This window comes from Phalacrocorax aristotelis, chromosome 1 (assembly GCF_949628215.1).
Source record: "Phalacrocorax aristotelis chromosome 1, bGulAri2.1, whole genome shotgun sequence".
Lineage (NCBI taxonomy): Eukaryota > Metazoa > Chordata > Aves > Suliformes > Phalacrocoracidae > Phalacrocorax > Phalacrocorax aristotelis.
The window spans coordinates 168123117-168143198 of NC_134276.1; the positions used below are offsets into that span (position 1 = coordinate 168123117).

Here is a 20082-nt window from a genome sequence, read left to right on the forward strand (position 1 = left end):
ATTCTCCATTGTTTAAGGGAAGATACTATATTGTGTGTAACTGTGTTTTGGAGAAGGAAAAGTAAAATTCTATAAAGTTAAACAATAGCAAGGGTAAAAAAATCAGGTAAATATCATGTTTTAATTTAGTAGAAATTGTTGCCTTGCAGAATTTCAAAATAAGTAGCAAATTAACATAGTATATTTTATCATTATATATTTTTAAAGGTTTTTGTAACAGACACTGCAAATTAGTGTTATAACAACAAACGGGAATGGCTTTTTTAAAATAAAATGTTGTACAGAACATCTTTGTCTCACTGAAAAGATATAACAAGAAATGCTTATAGAAAATCTGCATATTTTTCAAATGTATTACTTCCCGATATATTTTTCTGTTTGAATAAAAAAAAATGGAAGAGTGGGCTGTCTTAATAGTGATAATATTGCCCTGTGTTAGCATTTACAGTCCCAGTCAAGATCATGGGCAATGGTATATTTAAACACCATTTAACATAAATACACAGTTTTCCTTTTGAAGGGCTTAAAATACTAACTTTTTTCAAGTGGAGATTTATTTGAAATTAATGCAGCTTTTTTAGTTTGAGCACATTATGTACTATAATTTTGACTTTTAGAAGAGTGACTCATTTCACTTTTAAAATGAATAGAAGTTCATGGCAGTAGTAATTGAGAGGAGTTGACAAGCCAAAACAAAACCATAGTGATCGTTCTGTAAGGAAGGTAGATACTTTCTACCAGCCAGGTGGTTCCCTCCTCAGGCAATGTTTGCCTTAGGCTCAGCAAGATAGTTGGCTTTGGCATACTGATTTAGTTAATGATGCAAAGTTACTGTTTAATTCATCTTCCTGCAAAGGAACTTTGTAGGCAAGAGAGATTCCTACTGAAACATTCATCAAGCCTCTTCGTTTTTTGAGGCTGCTTAAATTTAATCAGCTGGTTCTGGTCTAAGTTTGATCATAAAGGTGCTTTAGGTGATACATTTGTCTACACACATACCAGCTGAGTAGCCAGTACACCCTATTTTCACTGTTCCTCAGCATAGTCCCTTTGACAGGAGGTGAATGGGGATATGACAAATACATGTAGAAGCTGCATGTACAGTATCATGTCTACCATAACAAGAACTGGATCACAGTAAAAAATACTGCCCTAGGCAAGCTGTCTGTAATCTAGTACAGGACAAATCTACATCAATCTGTCATTTGGCATATTAGTATTGCAGTAAATCATCATCAACATTCTTGCCAAAATCCATTCCGTTGTATTTTTCTAGTTGAAATCCTAGCTTTAATATGCTTTTCTTCTTTGATAGGCCTTGTGCTTCTTTTAAATTTTCGTTATTTATATTTACTAGCTAAAACTGAGACGTGGTACCTGAATTTGACTGCTCCCTGCTAGGGTTTCCTTTTTAAGGTACTGAGCTCTTGTTAAGCTCTGCAAGTTAGAGATGCTTGGCAATACTGAAAGTTAGGTTACTAATATGGACATGCCTGAATATGGATTGATATACCTAGTTTTAAACGTCTGCATTTGGAAAAAAAAATATTGACTACACATGAAATTTAATTTGAGGAGTAATTCTTACAGCAAAGAAATCCTCATGACTTCTGTTTGTACTTTGAAGTCTATATTTCAAACCTCATTCCAAACATGAAGGGGGTACAAAAAATAGCAGCCACGAAACTCAGGAACTCGATCTCACGTATTCCATTTCACATGTATTATTAATTAAGAAATTATACCAACCTGCCAGTGAAGGGGAAAAAAAAGACCTTTGGCTCTATTCTGCATCCACAATACAGGAACAATGCAAACTTTTTTTGTCCTTGCTCGTAAACGTTATTCAAAAATTAGTGTAAATCCTAAGAAAACTAGCGCGATGGAACATGCCCAGACAGTTGTCATTTACTGCTGTAACTTCAGCTTGCTTTTGTGATAGAAATCTATCTCCTTTTAGATCATTAAACCAAAAATTACTTCATTACAAAAGTCACTCTAAAACAGGTATTTTAATCCTAGCATGCAAATAAAAATATTTTTAATGCAAAGCTTAATTTTGGTACTGGTTGCAGTGTTGCATTAGATTGATGTTTTATGAAGTGTTCTTCAAATTAATAAAAAACCTATGTCAATGTAAATGGCTGGTTTTATTAAGTGAAATTATTGTATTTTTTAATAGACAGGATAACAGCATATCATTAGTAAAAGCCTGCTGGAATGAACTTTTTACGCTTGGTCTTGCACAATGTTCACAAGTTATGAATGTGGCAACTATCTTAACTGCATTTGTTAACCACCTTCATGGCAGTTTACAGCAAGGTAAGGTATATACTGTGCACATTTCCAGATGTGGGGAATTACTTTATGTTTTTTAAGTTTTGAACTGCACAGAAGGTTTTTACTTATCCTTCAGTTGTCCATGAAAATTTACTGTTTATAGCTTTGTGGTTAGTATTAAAACAAAGTAATACTAGAAAATACAGTTCACAAGATATTTGCAAAAGTCAGCTATGCCAATACTTATCCCCAAATTAAAAAAAAATTACCTTTCTATCATATAGGTTAGCATTAACTGGGGTTGTTTTTATTGTGTGTCTATGTAAGTCTAATAGTGTTCTGCTGTTCTGTTAATATATGTTAGCTCAAATCAGGAGTACGTCAGGCAGCATCAATGTTAAGAACACAAGTGTACTGTGAACATGATTCCTCTGTATAAAGGGTATAAAGAATGAGCCACCTGTCCTTGCTTCTCATAGCTGCGAAACAAAGCAGCCAAATGCCAACTTGGTGATACGCTTCCTTTACATAACTTGGCTTGTTGACTTCTGTATACTAGTGTTAGACTAAATGCAAGTCTTCCAACAGATTTTCACTAAGCCTACTTTGTTACCATATTATCCTTATCAGTATAATCCGTAGTATCCGTATATATACTAACTATATTTGTTCCTTTTTAAACCCAAGTCCTGCATCTTTTACATGTTTTTCATTCAAATGAAAGAGATGTCAGTTGGCCTCCTTTTTCATTTACTCTACAGCGAAGGAAATGTTCTCCTGAGTGGTAGGGGAGTCTTATAGCTCATCTTTGTGTGCTTGTGAATCCTCACAAGGTTGTCAGCACTAAAAGCTAACCAATCATAAATAGTATAGTCTTCATCTGGTCATAGTCTTAACACATTTTTAATTAGTTAAATGCATATACAAAACTGTTAGCGTTTTCAGGTTTAACTAGATGTTAGGGTTATTTGCTGTTCTATGGATGGAAATTCATTGTCATTAATGCTATGCAAAAACACATTGGTAAGCTGTAGAAAAACAGCCCACAAGACTATAGATTTTTCATCTCCTTTTATGATATGGGAATTAAAGAATTATTTGAGAGGTTTTCACATTTTTAAAATACCCACAAGATCCTCCTAAATAACAAAATTAAAACAAATTGATTAAACTGCTAAATATAATGGATCAGCTAAAGATATTAACAAATTTGTGAATGTCTCTAGGCGTGATAAAAATGGAATTTGGGAACTTATTTTGCTCTACATAATTTTTAAGCATGTTCACCAGAAAGGGTATCGTAGTAATTAATCATGCTTTTATCATTACTGCAAATACATATTTTTGCCATTTAACTTGGGAATTCAGTTTGCACAAATCAGAAATGTATATTCAGTGTCTTCAGGTTGTGTAGTATGCCAGCTGCAGCATCTCCAAGTGCTAACAAGTTCGTGTGGCCCAGGGACCCTAGTTTGATGGATTGTGGAGGGAACAGGCTTTTCAGGCTGCTTAGCTATTCCTGACCCAAGGGGACAGCTGCCACCAACCACATTCCCCTAGATGCAAATCAGGAAAGTGTATAGTGCACCTTCCTTTTCAGCAGCGGCATGGTCTTTGACTAAAATAACTCATGAGGCTGTACACTAACCTACCTCATGGCACCTGACTCTTAGATGTAGAGCATAGATCTGCAGTAGCAGTGTATTCTTTACTTACGAGTAGTCTTTCTTTCCTTGATCATTTCAAGCTCTAGTCCATCTCTGATTATTGGAAGCTTTAGTGGCAGGAAGAGACCTAATTGTACAACATAAGAGAAAAAAAAATATTGTTATAGTCCATAATTGTTTGTGTCAAGATTATTTAGACCTAGAATATGAGTTCATAGATGGTGTAGATTTCCCACTGTTTGAATCTAATGCAAATCATTATTTTCAAAAGTCCAGTGTGACTGCAATTTTTTCATGTGTGTTGACTTGAGGGTTTTATATTCTATGTGTACGTTGACTTAGATAAGCTGCCAACAGACAGAGGAAAATTAGTAATGGAGCATATATTCAAATTGCAAGAGTTCTGTAACAGCATGGTTAAGCTTTGCCTGGATGGATATGAATATGCATATTTGAAAGCGATCGTCCTCTTCAGTCCTGGTATGTAATTATTCCTAATATAAAACTTTAATCTATGCTATTTTTTTGCCATTTAACTTCTGCCTGTTTTATTATATGCAGTTACTATTACCTGTAGAATTACTGCCTCACTTATTGAGGAATCTGGGTAGGTGTGTAATGAGGACTGTAGGAAGAGGAGGGTTAATCTTTTAATGTAAATAGTTGAATGCTGCTTTGGAGACTTACGTTTTACTCGTCTCTGCCGTTGATGGGTTTTTAAAATTTTTATTTCTTTATTTATCACTTTTAATTTTGTGCCTCCTTTCTGGGGTACTCTTTCTGAAGACCTGCAGTTCAATTTTCAGAAGTGTTGCTCTTGCACATCCAGTGGAGATGGATTGAAGTTGGGTTTTTAATGTATGAAAGACTTATCTCTCCGGGCATAGATTCTCACATGCAAAATCACAGAAACATATCACCTCACTTCACATAGGTGTTTTTAAAATTAATATTACATATAGCATTTCTGGGGAATGAACACCGCAAACATCCCCTCTTATTATTTCTGTATTTTGAACAGTATTTGCCTAATGTACTCCAAGTAACATTAATGGACATACACTAGGCAATGAAGATAAGATAATGATTATTTTTTCCCTTCTGGGAGATTAGTCTACAATATGGAGGAGCAAGAGTCCTCTGTTTATGATAGATAGTGACCCAGCAGTCAGAGCATGTAACATATATGCCTGGACTGTAGAAAATTACAAAATCAGTTTTCTTTATTTGAAAATTGTAGAATTATCTGAATGTCTTTAGCGAAAAGTTATTATACCAGTATATTGCGGTCTTAGAGTCATCATTCAGAATTTAGGGATTAAATATAAAAGCAAAACCTAATCTTTTGATAAAAGAAAAATTTATAAACCTCAAGTACTTTGTGTATCTCCAGGAATTTTTCACTGGCACATTTAGAAAGTAAATCTTCAGTCACTCCATTTTGCATCAGAAAGCTTTAAAAGCATCAACAGATTCCTTAATCCTTGTTGCTTTGCCTTTTTTAGATGCTGATGTCCCATAGAAAAGATCAGAGCAAATTTTAAAAAGCTCTCTGAATCTTAGTGACCTGCTCCCTGTCAGTAGTGCGGAATATGGAGGAGAACTGGGTATTCGGTTCTTGTCAGTTCTGTAGATTTATTAGTATCTACAAGGAGTATCCATATCTCCCAGTAAAAGTGGCATCAGCATCAGCAGGAATTCATGGTACTTGTCTAAGTGCACAACAAAACCCTGCATAACTTTCATAGCTTTTTTTTTTTTTCTTTTTAAAAATTGCATTAATGGAAGACTTCTGAGATGAAGGACATCCTTGCAAATAAGAGATTATATAAGTAGTGTCAGAACCCTCCAGGAAATCTGATAAATTCCCAGAGGGTATTCCAGTGATGATATTCTACTGTGGGTCACTAAGGAAGATCAGATCCTGAGTATTTTCACTATAGAACATAATCCTGCTGTCAGTCCTCACGGCTAGGAGAATCTTGCATGGTTTTATGTGTTTGCTTCTATAGTCCACTGAAGCACAGGAACAGTTTCAGTTTTCTGATAAGCACTACCCACCATGAGTTTAATTGCAATATTAAGAGTGCTTGAAAATGTCTGCAACTTTTCTGCTGAGGATTGAAGAGCTGCCTGGACTTTTCACTGTTACTTCAGAAGAGGAAGAGACTTTAAGTGAAGGGTGGGAGGGTGTTGGTTTGTTTAATTTCAGTAGGTACTGCTTGGAGGATATGTAGTTCTCCTTTAGGTGTTCCTTAGCCCAAAATAGTCCTTTCATGGCACTCCCATATTCAGAACTGGTACAGGTTGCTCCAGGAAAGAAATAAAATGATGGAAGAATACCTCAAGCCCATTTTTCTATCATAGTGTCTACTAGGATTTATGACAGAGTCTTTTGGTCTGTCTAAAGAAATCAGTCCTGTTAGACACCAGAAAATATTTCTCTAGGAACCTTACTTACACTTTGTCGTGCTTTAGCCCCAGTCAGCAACCAAGCACCACACCCAGCCGCTTGCTCACTTCCCCCCGGTGGGATGCGGGGGAGAGAATCGGAAGAGTAGAAGTGAGAACTCATGGGTTGAGATAAAGACAGTTTAATAGGTAAAGCAAAAGCCATGCGCTGAAGCAAAGCAAAACAAGGAATTCATTCACTGCTTCCCATGGGCAGGCAGGTGTTCAGCCATCTCCGGGAAAGCAGTGCTCCGTCACGCGTTAATGGTTACTTGGGAAGGCTAAACGCCATCACTCAAAATGTCCCCCCTTTCCTCCTCCTCCCCCCACCTTTATATGCTGAGTATGATGCCCTATGGTACGGGATATCCCTTTGGTCGGTTGGGGTCAGCTGTCCCAGCTGTGTTCCCTCCCAGCTTCTTCTGCACCCCCAGCCTGCTCAGTGGTGGGGTGGGGTAAGAGGTAGAAAAGGCCTTGAGTCTGTGTAAGCACTGCTCAGCAATAACAAAAATACCCCTGTGTTATCAACACTGTTTCCAGCAAAAATCCAAAACACAGCCCCATACTAGCTACTATGAAGAAAACTAACCCTATCCCAGCCAAAACCAGCACATTCTCCGCCCCTTATTCCATACCATTTACGTCATGCTCAGGTACCACACTATTTAATACATTCTCGTTACCTACCACCCCCCTTCCCATCCTTTGATATAATACACAGATATCATTCCCTTAGTTTATGGACCACCCCTATGAAATCTCCACAATGTCCATTGAGTTCACGTAGTCCATGGCTTTGGGCTCCATCTTTTATGGTGGTCACTTAGGAGAGGAGAGGCAGTGTGTTGCAAGGAGTTACTGGGCACCAAAGCCAGCTCAGGTCGGGTCACTGCTGTGCTTGCCCTGTTTTCTTGTAAGGCCTATCCTTCACTGGTTCAGGTGGTTCCTGTTACAGTATTTCTTATAACATCCAACTCAAATCATGGGTTACAACAATGTAAAGGTATATCTATTACAATCTCCACACCTGGTTTCTTTGGACCAGACCACTGGGTTTACAGTTGCAACAAACTCCCTGCCTTGCTCCTTGCCTGGCTAGCAACAAGGGGTTTCTGCTACAGTAATTCCCATAACACGCAACTCAAATTCTGGGTTACAACTACTTAATGGTACTTTCACTGCAACCTCCACCTCGGTCCCTGCTGATCTGCTGTCTTCCATAGCTGGAGACTTGAAGATTACTGAAAATCATCTGTACCGAGCCAGCTATTTGACTGTCACAAGACAGCCTTGGGCAAAGAGCTGAGTGTAAAGGGAGTGTCTAGAAGACTTTTCATCCCTATAAATGGCTACTAGTGTACTAGCGGTGGTCTTCCAACTACTGTTTTCAGAAGTTGACTTCTAGCTATGTTTCTGACATTGCTCTAAAAGCAGTGTCACGAAGAGCTGCATATTGCATGTCAGCGACAACTCTTCAAAATGCATTGCTTCTTTATGACCTTATTAACCTCTTGTCCTCTGCATAAATTTGAAATTGTGCTTTCAGAATGACAATTACTGTATAGGACAAAATATTCCTCTGTGAAATTCTGTGTTCAGGGGAGTCCAGTGCATCACTTAACTGCTAAATTGCTCTGAAAGCTTCTATATCAGCAGAGCTTGACCAAAAACTCCTGGTTTTGTTGACACAGGCCATATACTTGGAGAGGAAGGAGTGACTGTTAGAAATAATCTTTTATCTGACATAATATAGCAGCTCATTTATGAGCCCATTTCTGAAAAATAAAATCTGCGTGAATTGTCATGCTGCTATGACAGTAAAATATTTACATTAAGATAGAAAATAAAAATTACAGACTGTATAAAGTCTTCAGAAGTACCTGATAATAATTTTGAAATGTGACTTGGCAGTTAGGTTAATATGCTTTCATTTTCACAAGATTTAGTTAGATTTTAAGTGTTTAAATCACTGCTAAAAATTGTTTAGCACGTTTGAAAATTTTGCACCAAACATTTGAAAAAGAATCATCTGCTGCATATCTTCTGCAGTTTTTAGGAAACAAATGCTTCATAGCCTTTTTTTCCTGCTTTTTCCACTGATCTTAATTTTATCTTTCACTTCCCACCCAAATGCTATTTGTTCATACAGTATTCCAATAAATGTTGGTGTTTTGAGACAATGCTGTTCTACTGCTAGACAGAGAGCAGAGCTGTGTCATCAAACTGATGACATTGTAAGCACTGAATTTATTTGAACTCTTCAAAATGTCTGGTTGTATTTATAAAAAACTAAGTCAAACATAAACATAGAGGAAAAGAAACATAAGGAGGTAAAGCAGTGTCCTCCACTAAAACTGTGAACTTGCTACAGCTACTGAATCATAGAATCATTGAGGTTGGTAAAGACCTCCAGGATCATTAAGTCCACCTGTCAACCCAACACCCACAGGCCTCCTAAACCATGCCCTGAAGTGCCACGTCTACATGTTTTTTGAACACCTCCAGGGATGGTGACTCTACCACCTCTCTGGGCAGCCTGTTCCAATGCCTGACCACTCTTTCAGTAAAGACATTTTTCCTAATATCAAATATGAACAATTATTTCAGCATGCTTACAGTTAGATAATCTGTGCGGATTTTAGTGCATCTTATATAGAACAGGTATAACAATGCAGAGTGTTCTTTTCAGATCACCCAGGGCTAGAAAATGTGGTGCAGATTGAGAAATTTCAAGAAAAGGCTTACATGGAGTTCCAAGACTATGTAACAAAAGCATATCCGGATGATACTTACAGGTCTGTAAACTTACATGCTTACTTGATTGATTCTCTTTTCAGAGCATCGGTGATACTGATTGGTACAGTATTTCTTTTAATAAATATGTACATTTTCTTCTTACCTCCTTAAAGGTAAGGAATTACCTTTAGAGCGCTGCAAATATTATGCATGTACTCGTACATATTATAGGATTATTTATCTACTCATTCATTAGTAGTTTCCAAAATGAGTATTGGAAACCAATTCAAAATGAAAACATTAAAAGTATTTTGTTTTCACCTACTTGGAATATTTCTTCATTTAGTCTAATTCCAAACATTATACAGTCCATGTAATTGGCACATTCACATTTTCTGTACTGTTGAAGACACGACTGAACAGAAATTTAATACTGTCCTGATTTAAATATTTAAGCCTTTCATGAATTAGATACAGCAAATTTGTCCCTTGTTCCTTTTTTTCTCTTCTCTTACTGATAACATGATTGTGAATAACACCAAAATCTGTGACCGCAAGTAACGCTTTTTACCAAACTTTTTTCCCAGACTGTCTAGACTTCTTCTCCGATTGCCTGCCCTTAGGCTGATGAGCGCTGCCATCACTGAAGAGCTATTCTTTGCAGGACTAATTGGAAACGTTCAGATTGATAGCATCATCCCATATATTCTGCGAATGGAGACAGCGGACTACAACTCCCAGATAATTGGTCATGCTGTATAAAAGTAGCAGTCAAGGATTCTGTACCATGGCAGTCATGGTGATGTAAATGCATACCCTGTCTCCAAGAGATGGCAATAAGCCTTCCCATGCACCTTTCCAAAGAAGGCTAATATTTCTCCTTTCCAGTACACTTGGGAAACGTGGTGGAGTGTATTAAGGAATATAGGATCTCCTCCTATTTTTCATCTGATCTTCACAGACTTGTAAATTAACTTGATATCTGAAGAAAGTCAAGAATTGTCCATCCTATTTTTGTAGATAGATGAACTTGGAATATTTGTTTATGAAGTCCAGGCTTGTGAAGAAACTGAAGAAGCTTTGACTGAACTAAGGTATCTCAACTTAGTTTGATGTTTTAGACAAATAAATTAACTTTCCTCTCCGAGTTGTGTTTTCAGTGTTTTGCTACTTGTTCTTTTTCACTGGTCAAATCGAAAATACATGATCAAACATCCTGAAAAGGCCAGTGTTTCCATGGAAACAAGACCATTATAACCAAATGTAGTTTTTCCTGTTGTTTTGAAGAGAGATTTGTTTCTTGTAGAATGAAACACCGGACACCATTACAAGCACAGGGAAAGTAGAGAAAGTTCACATTTTAAAATATTCTGATGATACGTTGAGGCAGTTGATCAAAAATGAAGTAGCAAAGGGTCATTACTTACTGTTTTGTTGGATGCAAAGGAATACTCTGTTGTAGTATTATGTCTTGGTAAACATCAGCTGTTTCATACTATGAAAAACTAATGGAGAAGTGTATACTGCAGGCATTCAAAGACAGCATCCTCCTGTTTTTTCTGGTCTCAGAAGTTAAAGCTTTTTCACGCTACCCCTCCCTCTTTCATGCTCAGTGCCCAGTGATGGAGGCATTCTAGAAGCCTCTTAACCTTGTGTTCATGTCTTTATTTTTTAATTATTGTTAGCCTTTGGCCATGTAGTTCTCTTTTCCAGCCAGTCTCGTATGATTATTTTTTAAATTTGAGTTTGTCCAGTGCAGTGCCCGTTCCTGTGGGAGCATGGTCTCTGCTGCTTTTCCTTTCCTTATTAGAAATGGGTCTAGATACTTCATATATGTCACCTGAATCATACTCCATAGCTCCATCTAAGGATGGGTTTAAATGTTTTTCTATCCTGAGGCATGTACCTCACTGACAAGTAACACTGACATACGGTTGCTTCTTGCTTCCTTTGCAACAGGAAGTTATACGTCCATAGCACATTTAATACCTGTTGCCTAAAATGAGAGAAGTATCCTAGTAAAAGTGGTAGTCTACCTCTGACAGTAGCATTTAGGATTATCTAAATCTTGGATCAAGGATGAGTTCTATTCATCATGAACCTTGTCTTTCTCTGGCAATGTTGGGTGAGGAAGAGCCTCACCCAATCAAGAAACACATAGTTGCACCAGAAATTGCTTAGCCCAAATGTCAGCTTAAAAGGGGGCCTTTGCCCACCCTGCCCTAGCAGCTCCAAGGCCACCCTAGCACCAAGGGACCACTAGGTGAGGCTTGGGTGGGTCCTGGAGTTTTTCTCAACACCTGAGGATCTCAACCAGCCAAAAAGAATCAGAGAACTGCCTCTGACGCTGAATTTGTGTGTTCTTTTCAATTCCACTAACTGAGCTGCTTGGATCCTCCTCTGCCCAAGCTCTGTAATCTGAGGTTGTGCTACAGGATCGGTCATATCCAATACCACAGACCAAAGCGCTCAGTGCTGAGGACCCGTGATGGGATGGAACCATCCCCCTGCTCTGCCTTGGCACTTACTGACTTGCTGTAGGACAGCCTTTAGTGTTGGAGCTGGCCATGGCAGCTGAGCTCTCCCCATATTCCTCCTTTTGAAGGGCACACCTTTCAAACATCTGTGTTCCCTGGAGAGCAGTATGAAGACTACTCTGTGTTTTGGGGGGTATACATCTCATCAGCAGGGTTTATGGAAATATGAAAGACAGTTCATACCAATATGCTGTGCTTGTTCTCTCCCCAGGGGTTAGAGGCCCATCTTGCTATCTGTAGGACCAAGTTGCGGATGGGCAGCACAGCATCCTTCGGTTCAGCTCTCCTTAGAAATTCTGACCCTACTTTCTAGCCCTGTGTTATCCCTAGCCCACTTCTGGCCCCAACATGCATGGGAGATGTACAGTCCTCTGTGTTAAACCTTTTAAGGAGGCTGACAGCACATTACTCCCGAATATTTTGGAGGTGGTTTCCCAGGCATTCCAATACACTTTCAAGAGTTTTACTCCAATATTCTCCAGATTAATGTAACCCAGATAATAATAAAATGAAAATAAAAGCTTTTTTTCCTTCTAAATGCAGTATATTGTGCAAATCTCTCACATCCTTGCAGAAATCTTTTACCCCATAGCTTGAGCCTCAGGTGTGATGTGTAGCTCTTTGTTTACAGCTGGCCAAAAGATTCAGCTGATGCAGCTTCTCACACAGTACTGTCCAGCTTCAGAAACAGCTGAGAAAATAGTGTTTCTACGGCTGTAAATCTTTAACGATTGAATCCCTCAGCTCATCTGTCTTTATCATAGAAGAGCCCAGATTTGAAGGGACCTTGAAAGGTCATCCAGTCCAACCTTCCTTAGGAAAGGGAGCTGAGATGAGATTATCTAGCACCCTGTCCAGTTGCATCTTGAGAGCCAGCAGCGAAGGGGACTCCACCACATCCCTGGGGAGGTTGTTGCAGAGGTTGATTGTTCTCAGCATAAAAAATTTCTGATATCAAGATCTCCAAGACTTTTCAAAGATTACAGACAGTGACCTTGCACCAATGTCAGCCACGTCTCTTTAACACCCCAGAGTGGTTTTCTTCTGGGCCCATGGTTTTATGTGGGTTGAGCCCTTGCAAGAGGCTGCAGACCAGCCCTTCCTCCACTACTGGTGGGTCGACACATGAGTTGTTGTAGCTACTTGATCCTGTGTTCTGTGGTCCAGCTATGCTGGTGAAGACAGAGGCAAAGAAGATACTGAGAACCTCTGCCTTGTCAGCATTATTAGTAGTTTCCCTGCCCTGTTAGGCAATGGGTCGATGTCTCCTCTATGCTTCTGCTTACTGCTCATGTATCTGAGGAACCCTTTCTTGTTGTTCTTGACATCTCTGGCCAATTTCAGTTCTAGCTAAGCCTTAGCCTTATGGCATCTCTGCATGCCCTAGCAAGGTCTTGTAGTCCTTGATGTTTTGTTCTTTTTTTTTTTTACTTTGCATTTTTGTGCAGCACTGTTTTGGAGGAGATGGACTCAGAACCTTATTTTCTCTGGATTTCTGTTCTTGCTTCCCCTTTGTGCCTTGGTCTGTTTGAAGACAGTTTAGCCTACTTCAGTAACGTGGACTGCCATTACCTCTGACTGCTGGGTCAAAACCACTTTCTTAGGATGTGTTAACTCACAAGCAGAACCACCTTGGTCATGTTGCACATCAGGTTGTTTAAATTCAGGAGTCTGAAACATGTCCTTGCTGTTCTTTTTGATGCCCATCACCTCTGCTGGGCAGCAGATGATCTAAATCCTGATGGCTGACTTTTTCCCTTCCCACACCTTTTACTGTTTTCCTGGCAAATCCCTTTGACTTCATCTAGGATTTCTGCCAGATCACCGAATGGGGAAAATCACCCATCCATGGGTTTATTTCTTTTTAATACCTGTATTTTCAGGTCTGAGATTTCCCTTCACATGTTGGGCAGCAAGAGAATATTGTCTTCTTATTTGCATGGAACAGAGGCTTTCAGATTATCTTTAATCTAGTTCTCTTGACCAGCTGAGAAATCAAACAGGATAACCATCTCCAAATTAGGTAATGGACTGTATTATGTCTCTTCAACAGTATGGTTGAGTTGCCATCAGTAATCAGGATATACTCTAATTGTTCTCAGACTACATTTGAGGTTTTGCTCAATAATATCTCTGTTTCATATCTTTGCAAACTGGACAACTAGTTAAAGAAATCTTCAACCAAAGAAGTCTCTGCCAGCCACCTTTTTCTGAGAATACTGGGACACTTAATTATCTGTGGTGTGGCCATCTGTATGGATATGCACACAAAGAAAAGTTGCTTATCTCAAAGGGGTCCTAGCTGCTTGTGTGTTGTCCATATACGTGATAACCAATACCCTTCTCCCTTGCTACACGTGGCTGACAGAATATGATAATTCTATGCTTGCTGTCAAGGAAAAGGAGAGAGATGAGTACACACCCACAGTATTGTGAGGGCCAAAAAGACCCCATTTTATGATCCTGGATACCTCTGATGTGTGGACCCCTGTAGAGCAAATGCGCATACACACAACGCATTGCAGAGAGTTCTGGCTACCGGTAAGTAACCTTTTTTCCCCAAAGATTTCTTAAAATTTTTCATAATAGATTTTCATCATCATAAGTTCAGTATTGATTTAAAGGTAGGGCGCAGCTGGTCTGTATTGCCTGGCAAGTAATCTGTCTTGTCTTCATGATGATCTAGAAGCTGGATCCATTACTGCAGGTTGTTGCTTCAGTGTTATTCACTTTGTTTATCAAGATTTTTCATAAATCATTAAAAATAATTAATCATTCTTAAACTATAAATTCATGCTTTTGATAAGGAATGAGGCATAATTGGTTTTTTTTCAGGAATGGGAGCTTTAAAACAGGTAAATTAATACGGGGATGAACATGGTTTTTCCTCATTTCGTCACCTGAGAATAATGCAACAGCTCATGGAAAGGCTAAACAGTGAGGTTCTGGTTTTGGTTTTGTTGGTTTGGTTTTTTAAGATAACTGCTGCTCAGTTAAATGGAGCATATTAAGTCACCTTCAACTCAGGCCCTTAGTGTTATCTAACAGCTATTTTTATGATGACATGATCTCACATTACCACCTGTGTGACTTATTGTCATTTATAGTCTTGTGAATAAATGTTCTTTGCTACTGAACGGAAGGCTGGCTAATACTACTGGTTTCTTTCACGCTGTTCAGTAACATCATGATTCAGCTAACAAAAATGTGAATAATGAAGCTCGCTCCATGGATGTTAAAATATCTCATTATTTTTGCGACCGCTTCCTTTCACCTTTAATTTATTTTTCACCTTTTTGATCTTCAGCAGTCTGACAGTTTTCATACCCAATCAAGATTTAACCAAACTGTGGCATTTACTAGCCAAAAAATAAGAAGTCCCTTTGCCAATGAAAGGACAAGTTTAGTTTCAAGAGCTTTAAAATTTTCAATGTTAAGAGCAAGAAAAATAATTTTAATATAAATCATGTGAAAGGAAAAACAATTATATACATTTTTAAATTCTGTAATTTAAAGATGGGAGCAATGTTACACATAATAAGCTTACTAGTTGAAATATTTTTCATAGAAGTATATGTTGTACGAATACATCTGGGTTTAGGTTGTGTGTTTCATACTGGTAAAGTTCCTAGTGCAAATAACTGTTATATTTAAAACTTTTTTCCAAAGTGTATTCACTGCAATACCTTCTGCAGTAACAGACTTACCCGTCCATACATTTATTCTCTTTGTGTGATCTTCACTGTCAGTGAAACGGGTCTGTTCATTTTCCTCAGCCTTTGCGGTTTGCTAGTACCTCAGTTTCAGTGTACCCATTACAATGTCACTGTAGTTGTCTTGCTGTTGTATAAAAAAAATCACTGTAAATGTCTTGAAACCTGGCTAAATTGGTAAATTCTATTTTGGCTGTATTTTTTAAAATAAATTGTAACTTTCTATTATAGAAAACAATTGCGATAACCTATTACTTTGTTAGTGTCTTATATGGATTGACTTATAGACCTAAAACAGCATGTATGATTACAGAGTTTGTGGATCTTTCACACTTATATTACACAACATAGTACTGTCAATTATATTCAGTCTTTGGGTTCTGTGATAGCTGCAATATCTTGCTGTTTGCTAATCTTTATTGCTGTTAACCCTTTGTTTCCATGCTTACTACTTTCTGGCTTATGAATTTGAAAATGTAATAATTTATCGTAAAATTTAATTCACCAATTTTTTGCTTTTTAAAACACTACATAGAAATATGTATTGTCATGAACCCTGATCACAGATCTTCATGTCATATAATGCAGTCATGTATATTTGGAAATTATTATATGATTCATTACGGATCAGTTTTTGCTTGGAAGTTAGAGAATGGTTGAACGCAGTTTTTTGGGTTTTTTGAAAGAAATAGACACCTCAGATGTTCAGGTTTAATTATCTCAGTTTTAAATATTACTGGATAAATAATTAATTTATTCATGTCCGCAAGTTTTGGTCTATTCCAGAATTGATTTCTCAATGATAGTTGAAAAAGTGTAATTTTTTTTAGTCTTTGTCTTCTATTATGAATGAATGTCGTGGTTGCATGAACGTGCAGATAACCCAGAAGAGCATCCCAAATGAGAAATGAGCTACCATTCTTTCCTTGTTTAAATTCTGAAATGTTTTTATTATGAAGTAAATTAATTACCCACTGACACACTGTAGAGAAAATGTTTGTAAGGTGCACCGGTAAAAGATAAAAGTTTGGATGATGCAATGAGTTTACTAATTATGAGAGTTGGAAATAAGCATTTAGAGTCTCTTCCCCGTCAAAACTTACTCCAGGCTCTCTTTCCTCCATTTTAAAAATTTACCTTTCTCAGTACTTAGAATCATAGAATCACAGAATGGGTTGGGTTGGAAGGGACCTTCAAAGGTCATCTACTCCAACACCCTGCCATGGGCAGGGACATCTCCCACTAGGTCAGGTTGCTCAATGCCCTGTCCAACCTGACCTTGAACACTTCCAGGGATGGAGCATCCACAACTTCTCTGAGCAACCTGTTCCAGTGCCTCATCACCCTCATCTTGTAGAATTTCTTCCTTACATCCAACCTAAATCTACCCTCTTGCAGTTTAAAACCACTGCCCCTCATCCTGTCACTACAGGCCCTGGTAAGAAGTCTTCCTCCATCTTTCTTATAAGCCCCCTTTAAGCAGTAAGGTCTCCCTAGAGCTTACTCTTCTCCAGGCTCTGAACAACCCCAACTCTCTCAGCCTTTCTTCATAGGAGAGGCATTCCAGCCCTCTGACCATTTTTGTGGCCCTTCTCTAGACCCGCTCTAACTTCTACAGAGCCCTGTTCCCCAGTCAGACTGCTTATCAATTATTCTATTATACCAGTAACTTTCCATGGCATTTTGGTCACCACTGAAGGAAAGAGGAAGAGCTCCCTAGAAAAAAGTGCTCTTCCGGTGAATAGCAAAAACTTGTCTGGGAACTCTCCAACTCTGTTTCCCTGTGGCATCTCCCTTTTTCCCTCTACTCAACAAACATCCCTAGCACCCAGTCTTGCCTTTCCTCTTCATACCTTTGTCAAATAACCCCAAAGAACATTTGTACTTCATCATAGGAATCCATCTCTCATGAGCTCCTCTGTTTTTCTTCATACATGTACCAAGCCTTGCATTAATACATGCCTGTGAACAGCCCTGCTTAGGCACCTCAGTCTCCCTCTGAGCTCTCTAGCGTTACGCCCTACCCTTGCTCTGCTATACAACACCTAATACAGAATACAATTTTCTCGTACATGCATCTTTATAGAAGAAGTCAAGAGCTGTGCACTTTGGCTTGAGTGTAGGAACTGAGTGTGTCCTCTGAGTCACTGCGTTGGAGATAAAAACAAGTCATTTGGACCACTAGAGCACCACTGTCTTCAAGTACCAACATCTGGATGCTTCAGGTTTTTTGTAGCTGTTGATACTGGCTGAACTAAAGCATTTCCTGATTATTTTTTAGTAACTGGATCTTGTAGTAATGCTTGCTCAAATGTATTTTCAAATTAACTGTGTTTGGATTAGGGGAAGGTGGGTGGGGTGTTAACAAGGAGAGAAGACTATTCGTGGGTTTTGTGGAGTGGGAAGGGAAAGGGGGGATAGCACAGAAGTGATGTTCGGGGGATGCTTTTAACTAAACTTCTGTGGTGGAGTTGCCTGTGAGAGCAGATAAACTAGATGGAGCCGCTCCACCAGGGGTTCTTCTGAATTAATACAGTGCATTTCACTGAGCAGAAATGTCCACTGGACATCCAGAGGACCATGCTCTGAACCTCCTGGTGATGCCAACTTCCTAAACAAGAAAGTTGGTTGGCAAGAGACTTACGAGCAGCCGACCCTGTGGCTTTGGTCCTGCAGATTTCCAGTGCTCTGCAGACCTGCAGCTTAATCCCTTCCAAGAAGCTGTTCATGAGGTGTCTAAGCTCCTTTACAATAACTTCAATTCTTCATCTTAGAGTTCTACCAGGGAGCAAACTGAATAGCCACATACTTCGGCTGATGAAGGCTCACTGAGGAACAACTGTAAAATGAGTTTTTCTTTCACCCTGTAACCAGTGGAATTTTGTCACTGGGAAATGGAAGATGAAGGTAGAGTTACTGCTGGAGACAACCTGAACAGCTCCCACAAAGTGGCAGGAGTTTTCTAAAAGTGCCAGTAAATTTATTATTCTGGGGGTTTTTAGTGCTTTACTGTTGTCGCAGAGGTATATACATACTTAGGGGTTTTGAATATTATAAAATACATATGTTTTTAGTAACATCGCACTTCAGTTCCAGGCTATGAATTTACCTTTTAAAGCAACTGATCCCAAGTGACAAAAACTTTTTCATTGTGCTTTTGGGAAATAATATGATTTATAGGTCTGGCTGAAAAATCCATAGTGAAAGCATTGCGTTGTTTAGACCAGAAGGAGAGAAACTATGGTCAGAGACTGGACTTGACTATTACGCGACACTGAATTGTGGAGACTTGTGTTGTGGATTGGACTTTGCTTCTGGAGCTCTGCAATTTTAGAAGGATGGAGCAGGAAGCGATAACATTTTCAAAATCTAGAGTTTAGTTCTATTTGTTCATCTCTCTTCTGGTGAATTTGTTACTTAGTTTAATTAAGAAAAGCAATTCCTATTAATGTTACAAATGCATGTTGCACAGTTGTGAACCACTGCAGAATAGATGTATATAACTTTTCATACTAAGAATAGAGGGAATAGCAATAGAATAGAAAAACATAATAAAAATAGTTCTTCTAAGGTAAAATGTAAATACTAAATTACTCTGTAGATTGGTTGATTTTTGCACTTTCTGAGAATATATAGGTTTTTCAAGATCAAATGTACCACCGAATAAAGCTCTTTAAAGAAAAACTAGAATATGTAGGATTCAGTGGGACTGTTGTGTGCTACCAGTCAAGGGAAGTTGCATCTCATCCTTTGAGTCATTCAGGTAATGAATTTGTTTATATTTGAAAAATATGTTCTTGTGCGTTACACTCTGAATCTGTATTAGAAAAGAAGCAACTAACTCATGTGTTCAGACTTGAGAGGGGTTTTTTTAGGCCTGAAAAAGAGTTCTGTCAGTAATTCTGTACCATTTACTTGGACTACAGGAGGAAGACAAGGCGGCATTAAACATGTTCAGCAAGAGTTTTTGAGGCAGTGAGGTTCAGTGTACTAACTTTTGGGGAACAAAAGCAACATCTATCAGAGTCTTAAATTTTAAAAGCTGGGAATTAAAAATTTCTTATGGGTGCATGAGTGTTTTAAGTTACTTGCATGATGAGACAGCATTTCGATGCTGTCTCCCAAAGATGCCCCAAAAAATTCTCAGGAAGACAGTATACTTGCATTTGCACTACACTGTACTCAACCGTGACATTTGCACTGAGTTCAGGGAGAATTTAGAACACAGTAGTAGGATTCTGTTTTCATGCTCAGTGACAAAACACATTAACTAAAGCAGCTTAAGTAGATGTGATAGGACTCGAGCAGTTATGAGCTAATGAAATTCTCAGTGGAGATCTCACTTGACCCAATTAATGGAGAAAAATAGTACACAGAAAAATCAAAATGTAATTTAAAGATGCTGTAAAATGTTCCTGCTACTAAGAATATAATTCCACAAAATCTTCGGTAGGATCAAAGTCTCATTAAAAAGTTGATCCCATCTTCCAGCTTTGTGTCACAATGCCCTAACTTCCACAGCGGTCTCAGTCTAAGAACCATGGTGCCACATGGATCAGTGAAGTGATCCAGATCATTTAACCCTTGGGGAAAAAAAAGAAGAGAACACACTACATTCTTTCACTGCCAGCAGAGAAGATGCTCATGGAATTATACTCTCAGTCAATGACAATGATCCCAGTTACATGAATCAAGAAT

The 20082-nt window shown here is 38.4% G+C and overlaps 1 protein-coding gene across 7 annotated transcripts in view; it reads left to right on the top strand.

Annotated features, from left to right (window-relative positions):
* The window catches only part of NR2C1 (nuclear receptor subfamily 2 group C member 1), a 57077-nt gene extending 46796 nt beyond the window's left edge, over positions 1 to 10281 (top strand). For all 7 annotated transcript variants that reach the window (XM_075080627.1, XM_075080625.1, XM_075080632.1 and 4 more), the window contains 4 exons: positions 2183 to 2322; positions 4290 to 4427; positions 9088 to 9193; positions 9722 to 10281. In XM_075080627.1, coding sequence (XP_074936728.1) covers positions 2183 to 2322; positions 4290 to 4427; positions 9088 to 9193; positions 9722 to 9896 — 559 coding nt within the window. In that variant the 3' untranslated portion in view covers positions 9897 to 10281. The remainder of the gene's footprint in view (positions 1 to 2182; positions 2323 to 4289; positions 4428 to 9087; positions 9194 to 9721) is intronic.
* Positions 10282 to 20082: the final 9801 nt, after the last annotated feature.